Source organism: Dreissena polymorpha, chromosome 10 (genome assembly GCF_020536995.1).
Source record: "Dreissena polymorpha isolate Duluth1 chromosome 10, UMN_Dpol_1.0, whole genome shotgun sequence".
Lineage (NCBI taxonomy): Eukaryota > Metazoa > Mollusca > Bivalvia > Myida > Dreissenidae > Dreissena > Dreissena polymorpha.
Window position 1 is genome coordinate 65,304,550 of NC_068364.1, and position 9,690 is coordinate 65,314,239.

General features: G+C 34.8%; 1 protein-coding gene and 1 long non-coding RNA gene across 4 annotated transcripts; both read right to left on the reverse strand.

Annotated features, from left to right (window-relative positions):
- Positions 1 to 2,433: 2,433 nt before the first annotated feature.
- On the reverse strand, positions 2,434 to 5,080 carry LOC127848636 (WW domain-containing oxidoreductase-like). 3 transcript variants are annotated; one of them, XM_052381214.1, is made up of 2 exons: positions 4,916 to 5,080; positions 2,434 to 3,532 (listed from the first exon to the last, which is right to left on the reverse strand). In XM_052381214.1, exon 2 carries the CDS (start codon positions 3,519 to 3,521, stop codon positions 2,541 to 2,543), a length of 981 nt encoding a protein of 326 aa, XP_052237174.1. In that variant the 5' UTR covers positions 3,522 to 3,532; positions 4,916 to 5,080; the 3' UTR covers positions 2,434 to 2,540. The 3 variants fall into 3 exon arrangements, with proteins under 3 accessions (XP_052237174.1, XP_052237176.1, XP_052237175.1); XM_052381216.1 differs by having other exon boundaries at positions 4,980 to 5,051; XM_052381215.1 differs by lacking the exon at positions 4,916 to 5,080 and adding an exon at positions 4,551 to 4,697.
- A 771-nt stretch (positions 5,081 to 5,851) lies between these two features.
- On the reverse strand, positions 5,852 to 9,453 carry LOC127848650 (uncharacterized). The gene is made up of 3 exons (XR_008034627.1): positions 8,684 to 9,453; positions 8,444 to 8,509; positions 5,852 to 6,625 (listed from the first exon to the last, which is right to left on the reverse strand). It is a non-coding gene; the product is annotated as an uncharacterized LOC127848650 (long non-coding RNA).
- Positions 9,454 to 9,690: the final 237 nt, after the last annotated feature.

The following is a 9,690-nucleotide window of genomic DNA, read 5'->3' on the forward strand; positions in this document are numbered from 1 at the left end:
TCATAAGAGATATTCAGTATCGATTGGAAGTAAAACGGTGTAGAAATGAAGAAGTTAATGTAAAATAACATAAAACAAGAGATGTGTTTGTCAGAAACACAATACCCCTACTGCACCGCTTTGATTTTATCTTTTTTTAATTATCATTTGGCAGGTTCATTAATTACCTCCCTTTAAAGCTTATTACTTCCCTTGGATGTTTTTTTTTACCTTTGACCTTGACGGATGACCTTGACCTTTCACCACTCAAAATGTGCAGCTCCATGAGATACACGTGCATGTCAAATATCAAGTCTTTATCTTCAATATTGCAAAAGTTATGGCCAATGTTAAAATACATCACATAAAAATGAGTGAAAAACTCTTACCCGGCCCCACCCCAACACCCATAACTTTTGACCCAGGGGTCAGATCAAAATTCCAAATAGTGCAGGGTCGCACATATGCTCATAGCTACCATGTGTGTAGGTGTCAAGGTTATAGTGCTTATAGTGTAGGAGGAGATAGTGGCCAGGACGGACGGACAGACGGACGGACAGACGACGGAGATAACCACAATATCCCCACGCTTTTCAAAAAGCGTGGGGATAATAACCTTGCTTATTGTTCGAAATGTGCTTATGTAATCTGATACAAAAGTGCAATACAGTACGCATCGAGAGCAGGTACATATTCGTGTATAAATAATGGATACAATTACGTTTTGAATTTGAACATCCAACGCATTTCTTCAACCGCGCTCAGTAGATAAGTTAGAAATACTAATTCAATTCAATAATGTATACTTATTGGTGAACAGAAACCAACGCCAAACATAAGAAGTGTCAGCAGCTGAGAAGTTGTATTTGCAGAACCAGTTACTTTGGCATCAAGTAAAAGACATATTACCGAAATGCAACATTCGTACAAAATTTGTACATTAATCAACACCCGGCCACTTCATTAATCAACACCCGGCCACTTCATTAATCAACACCCGGCCACTACATTAACCAACTCCCGGCCGCTTCATTAATCAATCCCCGACCACTTCATTTAGATCTAGAAGAATGAAGTCGCTTCTGTCAAACATCAATTGTATTACATAGAACTTATATGATGCTTCATTCCCTGTATACGATCATCAAACTGAATGCCTTTATAGTATCTGTATATGTACGTTGCACACTGTTATTGACTTAATCAACAACTTACAATATCCAAAACATAAATAGGAATAAAACAGGCATCAATCACGTGATACACGCCAAGGGTACCACCTTGCATGACCTTGGGTCAATGCAAAACACATAGGGTGTTTTATCAAGTTTGATTGATTAAATTATCAATTTCATTATTAATTTAAGTTTAATTACAAGTAAATAGTGATTTCCAGTTTATCGTTTACAGTCAATAGGGAAGCAACTTTTGTTCAAACTTCCGAACATGGTTTACCCATATGGAAATAGTGACCGTAAAATAATTGAAATAACGTGCAGTCATCCAAGTTACCACAGCTTTAGATAATTGCACAATACACTCGGTGCCCTTTTATGATATAACTTAAGCAACTAGCAAGGCTCTTAGAAGTGTATTTGAAACAATATATAAATTATTGCATGATTGATGTCGTGTTCGAACTAGAAGTCAACTACATCAGATTACTTAAAACAATTGTAATTAGTACCTGTTAATTAATCGCCAGATTCGTCATACTTTTATGCATATATCCACCGACCAAGTGTAACTTGCAGCGTTTGTGTTAATTAACTCACAGTAAACATCGTGTAATATGAACACGTGCTTTTCAATTGAGGCGTGAGCATTAAAGGCCGCACTAAAAATACGACTCGCATAGGCCACGATTCGTCGATTCCCTTCTCCTTAAACCGACTCGTCAATATCAATCGTTATACTCTCGTACTCTCGTTAAGTTTTTGGGCTTGCTTTTAATTAAAACTTATGAAAATAATGGCATACACATTTTCATATAATACATAAAAGAATACTTTTATAAAAATTGAATGGGTTTAATACTAATCCTACCATTACTACTCCTACTACTACTACTACTACTACTACTACTTCTACTACTACTACTACTACTACTACTACTACTACTACTACTACTACTACTTTTACTATTACTACTACTACTACTACTACTACTACTACTACTACTACTACTACTACTACTACTACTACTACTTCTGCTACTACTTCTACTACTACTACTACTACTACTACTACTTCTACTACTACTACTACTACTACTACTACTACTACTACTACTACTACTACTACTAAAAATAATATTATTATTATTATTTCTTTTTTATTATTATATTGATTATAATTATTACGATGTGTTGCTGTTGTTGTTGTTGTTGTTGTTGTTGATGATGCTGATGAGGAGGAGGAGGAGGAGGAGCAGGAGGAGAATAGTAACCATCGTTAGTAATTCTTTTTCTTATTTCAAATGTAAACAATTTTTCAAATGACAAAATAACCATTTCCGTAAACGTTATCGAATAAAACCCAGTGTTTTTATACAGACTAAATCACTTAATTTCGCCATTGATTCGCTTCAACTCTTCTTCCTTTAAATATGGCCGAATGAAGCCAATTGTAGTTTCCCACAATTCTTCTTGCTTCTGCTTGTTGCGCGCTACGCTGCTGGGTGTGACGATTTTACAATCCACCCAATAGAGTCCGTTCATCCCGGCATGTTTGGGGTTAACAGTGAGGTCGATGGAACATTTGGCACCTTGAAATGACGACCTTGCCATCCCTGAAAACTGCATACAGCACAGTAAACACTTCCTTATTCCTGTGTCCCAATCACGGTAAAATTGAGTGTCGACAACGCCCGGATGGATGCTATTTATAGTAACGTTGGAACCGGAAATCCTGCGACCCATCGCGGCGGCTTGCATAATCTGGTAGAGTTTGGATCTTCCGTAGTAGTTCATGCTTGAAAAGTCGTTGGGTGGTCCGGAATAGTTTATGGTCTTTAAATCGAAAGTACCCCTTTTGTGCATGATGCTGGACATAAGCAGAATTCTACAGTCTGGTCCGGACTGTTGCATGACGCCAAGCAATTTGGCGATCATTACAAAGTGACTGAGATAATTTACCTGCAATAACATTTCTAAGCCGTCTGCTGTTTTTTGGAAAGGAATCCACCCCAAACCGGCATTGCAGAACAGTACGTGAAGTTTTCGTCCGCTTTTCTTAAATGCTTCGCAGAAGTTCGTCACAGATTCGAACGACGCTAGGTCGAGGTGCATAAACCCAAGCGCTAAAGTTGTGTTCTCGGACAACTGGGAGCTCTCCTTAGATTTTTCCGCTTGAAACTCCTGGTTCATTTTAGCGATAGCCTCCCTTGTTTTAGACTCGGAGCGGCACGCGAGTATAACGGTCGCCCCCATCATTGCCGACCACTTGGCGATTTCGTACCCGAGGCCGGAGTTCGCACCGGTGATCAGGATGATTTTATCCCGTGTCATTGGGACAATTGGAAACGACGGTCCGCTGCCCATTTTAGATAAACCTGAATTATAATATTCCAACATAAATCTCAATTGCAAGGGTGAACATATTTAATGTTTTCGGAAGCATTTTTCAAGCGATTTAAATTCAAATTAGTATCACACACTATAATAAGCATCAATCGGAATATAAAAGATATAGTGTTCATTAGAAATTTGGTCCACATAATATGTGCTTCCATATAAATATGTTACATAAGTCCAAATAGAGTTGTACAGTTTTGATAAGCTATTTCTCTCAGTTAAATGTTTGAAAAAAAATCGAACATCTGCGAGGAAGTCTCTGAAAAACGTTAAATACTTTGTATTGTTCATTGCAATTCGTAAAGTAGTTACTTCTACGGAAATGCATGTATGCGGTTTGCCCAGTGATAGAGAAAACTAGAGTTCGAGAATCTTCAAAACGATTGAATTTCGTCATGTTCTCTAAATGGTATGCCAGAGACGCACTCGACTGATATATTAGTACATATTAGAAAAAGGTTTAGCTATAGAAACTGGTAAATGTTGTTTTCCATCTAATCGCATTCTACGGTTTGGTCTACACTAATTAAAGAAATAATGTGTTACTGTCGTCAGGTTAATTAATCGTTATCATATGTGTCGTGTTCTGAGAAAATGAGCATAATCGCATGTGCGTAAAGTGTCGCAGTACGCACAGGCTTATCAGGGATGGCACTTTCCGCTTGAACTAGATTTTCGGTAAAACGGACGTCCTTTAAACGAAAAATACCACCTAAGCGGAAAGTGTCGTCCCTGATTAGCCGGTGCGGACTGCATAGGCTAATCTGGAACGACATTTTACGCACATGCATTTTGCCTAATTTACACAGAACAAGACACATACATACACTAACATTAAAATTTCTTTCCAGCTGTATAGCTTATCTTTCGTTCGGTTCGTCGATACTTTCAACCGCAAGTTACTGCGTCGAATGCCTACCTGTGTGTTATTGTGTAAATTAATTTCGCTGTTGCGGAAAAGCAGGTTTTGATACATATTCCGATAATAAAGCCTACCTGTTTTATTGTCTATACCTCATCATAACGGCCCATGAAAATGAATTAACTACCAGTTTCAAACTTTAAACTGATACCGAGATATTAATATTCGTCCCCAACCCGTTATTTAATTTAACTGCAATGGTTATTTTTACTCCTGTAAAACACGTGTGCTATAAACTACGATTGTGAATATCTTGGCGTATAGTTCGTCATTCACGATTGCAAAAAATACTTTATGAGTTTACGATAAACACTCAAACGGAAGAAATGAGGATCGCTTTAAAATTGTTTTATTGAGTGCATACATATGTTAAAAAGCATCGTAATGTATTATTAAATACATACTAATATATTTGAAGCCATAGTAACAATTCACTTACCTTATACTTTTAACTGATGATTATACCATGTTTATGTCGAACAGAAGTTAATAAGCATATTCACCTTATGAACCCTTATATAAGAACACTGTAGCGTTCTAGATTTAGACCAACTATAAATAAGATAGAAATGTACGTCACGCGTGTAGCCAACGTAAATATTAGATAGCGATGTGATAAGGCCGACATTCCCTATGGTATCAATGTGTGTCGCCCGGTACCCGATTTAAACCTACACATGTCGAATAATAGCATATACTGGGAATCGGTGCAGTATTGCATTTTCATTATATACAATTTGTTGGTCTTTTATTTAAGGCAAGCGACCAATCGCCAAAACAGTACGAAACAGCACAATACGAAACAACATACACACATAGAAGAATAAAGCTGGGGTCACCACCTTGGAACGGTCAATGCAAAGCATTGGGGGTTTAAACCGGTTTAGGAGCGCTCAACCTCACACTCGGCGCAACAATATTTATGATACATATAAGTGTAAATACAATTTAACTTCATAGCATTGCAACTCAAATTAAACAAATAAAAGGGAATTAAAACGCATGTTTAATCAATCGTGATACATCAAAAACCTTCGGAATCCTCTTTTGCAATAAATCGGCAATCTCTTTGCACGACGGTTACATTACATTCACCTATATGACGGGCTCGGAAAGTAGTCCTTACTTTTAAGTGCTTTTAAGTCACATGATCATACCATTCAAAATGGCGACACCCATTAAATTGCAAATTATTTGAAGACTATTTGAAGTGTTTTGTTGCGAGCATAAGACAAATAAAGTTAAATTGACAAGACTCGGAAGAAGAAAGTTTGAGTACATTAAAACATGATGATTGAACAAAATGTGATTGTTCAACTAAATACTTCAGCAACTAAATATTAAGTTAAATGTTCTTGAAAAAATCTGAAAGCGGTTCATGTGTACTACAAGCGAAAAGATGTGTAGCTGTTTATTCAACCACTAACAAATTGGATCTTGAACTCCAGAATATCATTCCAATGCAGAACATGCCAAGGATATTATCATATGTTCATATTATGATTTTTTTAAATATTTATTTAATTCGTTTCTTATTTGTGTGTTTAATAAATCAATATCACACAATAAACACGGACACTTGTATTTGTAGCATACATATGGACATACAAATTTGATTCTATGTTAAGTGCCCACTTGACTTTTCAAAATTAACAATCAGTCTATAAAACAAATTCTGTTAAAATCTGTTCATGACTGTGGTAACTTAAGTGCAATATGACTAGAAGTCGCACACGGTTAAAAACATCACCTACAATAATATCAAATAACGGTCTAAATTCATTATTATGGGGATATGGTTGTTGAATGTAACAAATAATTCATTTTACATCACATCAATGGGAGCTTGATAATAATGTGAATAAGAGCATATTGATTATCAAAAACATAGCAGTCTTGACAAGCAGTCTTCACGGTCATAAACTTAAATCACTAGTGAGCACTTTTTGTCCTGGGTTTATAATTGTGTCGGCTTAAAGTTTTAATGAAGGAGTGAGTTATGCATGGGTAATATAGCTCAGTTGGTAGATCCCTATGCTAGTGTTCCAACTGTTGTGAGTTCGAGCCCTGTACTGGGTGAACTTTTCCTCCAAGGTTTACTTCAGGTATATTTATCCCTGTAGTCATCTGTGCCATATTCAGTCGTCATCTATTGAAGAATAATTATTAAGCCTACATGCTGAAATATTTTTTAATTTTAAAGTACACAAATAGGTCCATGAGAATAATGTTCAGCAGCTCTACTACTTACTTCAACAGGGACCCTAAAGAAAAAATACTATACATATATACGCATATATGCATAGTATTAATAGAGTACTTTTCTTAAAGGCCACTGTGTTATAGTCATAATATTTAAACCATACTACACTTATTAAACAGATTTGATCACATTCTAACCATGAAAAAAGTAGTTGAATGGAAAACAATGCTCTCCCCGTATATGGCTAACAAAATTACAATGAGGTCCCCTTATTTATTCGATAAATACAACAAAACCTACCGTCGCCAATCCCTAAATACACGTTTGCCTTCGAAGCAGTGCGCTCAAGTCACTCCATTTGTATTTTGTTTGAATTAGCGAATTGAGCGGAATGATTCCATCGGCGTAAAATAGCAATACAATAGTTCCAAAATGATTCCTTAGAATCGACAGGTTTATACCCGTTAATAAACTTTAAATACGTTTATTCGGTTTGAGCAAGATTCCTGTTTTCATGGCTGCTGAGACCTTTGCAGAGGTGTATGAGAGAGCATGCAACGACACATATGCGTTGAGAGAAATCAATCGTCTGCTGTTTAATGTGTTAATGTTAGTAAAAAGGTGTAGCTACAGAAACTAGTAATAAATAATTCCCGTTTTCTCGTATATCACTTGTTTGCATAATTTTATGTACAAATGATCTACGTGAATTTGCCGTAAGATAAAATTAAGTTATAGGTTCTATTCTAACATTCAAATTCCTTTCCCCTCTATAGCTAATTTTCTTGTCGTTCGACGATGCTTGCAATATCAAATTACTAAGTCACATGCTTTACAATGTGCTATTGTGTATTATGTGTTAAAACTATTTTAGAATACAACGAGTTCACGCAATTCGATACTATTTCGCACAGTTGACAAAGCCGAAACTTAACTTCAAACATACATTTACTCGTATCACTGTATGTTCGGTCCCTTGTTCTTGAATGGACGCTGATATAGTAGTCTACATATCTTTATAGTCTATACCGATTCATAACAGACTATGAAATCAAATTAACTTCCAACTTGTTAGTTGGAATCCTTTAAATTAAGTGTCCTTAATGTTAAGATTGTGACGTAATTTCGATATGCTGGGTGTATAGCTCATAAAGCGTGTTTTTAATGAAAAAATAGTAGTTTAATTTACTCATTTGTAGCATTGGCGGTTGTTTGATAAAACTCTAACACAAGAAAAGAGAATCGAATCAAAATTCATTTGTTGAATACAATTGCACACATAATTAAATATTAAATATAGGCTAATATATTTGACGCAATAGGAAAAATGCACTTACCGTATAGTTGAAACCGAAGTTTATAGAATGTCCATACAGAACAAAAGTAAACAAGCAAATTATTGCATAAATTATAATATGCCATACACTAAATCAGATTGAACTACAAGTTTAGTATTTTACCAACATGAATAGAGGATAGCTATTTCATATCGTCTGTTACCCGTACACATGTAAAAATGGTAGCAGTATCACAATATTAATGAAGGTTACAATACACTTTGTATTCTGATTGTAGTAATTGATATATATATATATTCTTTTCATCCATGCATTAACACAATTTTTATTGCTTATTTCAGTTTATATCGGCTTCCCAAATACTTATTCGAGTAATATGATAATAGGTGCTACCTAATTTACGGGCAAAAGCTTAATTATTTAAAAATTACTGTGTGATTATAAAAACATTAAAAATTATACTCACGACTCATCTTGCAGGCTGCACATGTTGTGTTTGAAAACTGGTTATGAGCCCTTGTCTATGGTGAGGCTTAAATTGGAAACACACAACTTAGAACATTAACGATAATAAAAAAGATAATAAAAAAGTTTGGTTCAATAAAAAATAAATAGTAATACAGATTTCAAGTATAATAAAAGAACAATAGTCAATCACTTGTTATAAAATGTATGGAAAACATTTTTTAATAAGATTTGTACCTACCTTTGCTTGGTGCTGTTTTAGTCATTGGGTACTTCTTAACTGTGTGAGAGCATCCTGTTTCAATGTTGGTCTTGGCGAGTATTTGTGTTTTATTGCTTTTGCAAGTTACTGACACGTCACCTACCAGCATTAATTTTGCATGGGCATAATTTTGATATTTGATTAATACTTTTAATGTATTTTGGTTATCGTTCAAAAAAAAGGATAATACATAGGAAAAGTATATATGTGTGTACAGTTAGAGTTTGTTGTTGGAGTATTATTTGATTGTTATGTTTTAATTGGATCCGGTTAGTGACTGACATGTCACCCACCAAAAATTTAAACTTAAATGTTAATGTGACATTTGATATTCCACCTATTTAGACAGACAGACAGACAGACAGACAGACAGTATTGTTATGCAAATTTATAATATTTTGTGTATCATACAAAACACACAACAATAGTAACACTGACCCAAAGATATCAAATAATGAAAAAGCAACAACACAAGAATATGCTGATAAAATTAAAAAGTATGTAAGTTTATACTGTTTGTGATAATACCAAGGGTATTGTATGATCAAGAAAAAGAACGGGATTTAGGATATGTCAAACGTGGATCGTTTTACTGCATGTCATTCGGGTAAATAAATGTTGTTTATGTGTAATAAACGAAATTGTATTTTTAAGGAAAAATGTAGATCAATGCAATTATCAAAGATATCATGATCCGGGATAGTAATTATGAAAAAAAAATTGTGTTTCACTTCGCCAGCATGTTAGCTTTATTTGCAAGAAATCATTAATGCCAACAAAAAATATAATGGAAACCAAACAGCATTCGTGGTGTATGAAAGAATGATGAACAGTTATAATTTGAAATAACATTATTTTACTCTACTCGTTAATTTCATCAAATTAACCTGAAATTATATTAACAGCAATTGTAAGTGTATCTATCGGGTAAGAAATTAGAGACATGACATAACTTTATTGAATTATAGAATTTATATTGTGGTTTA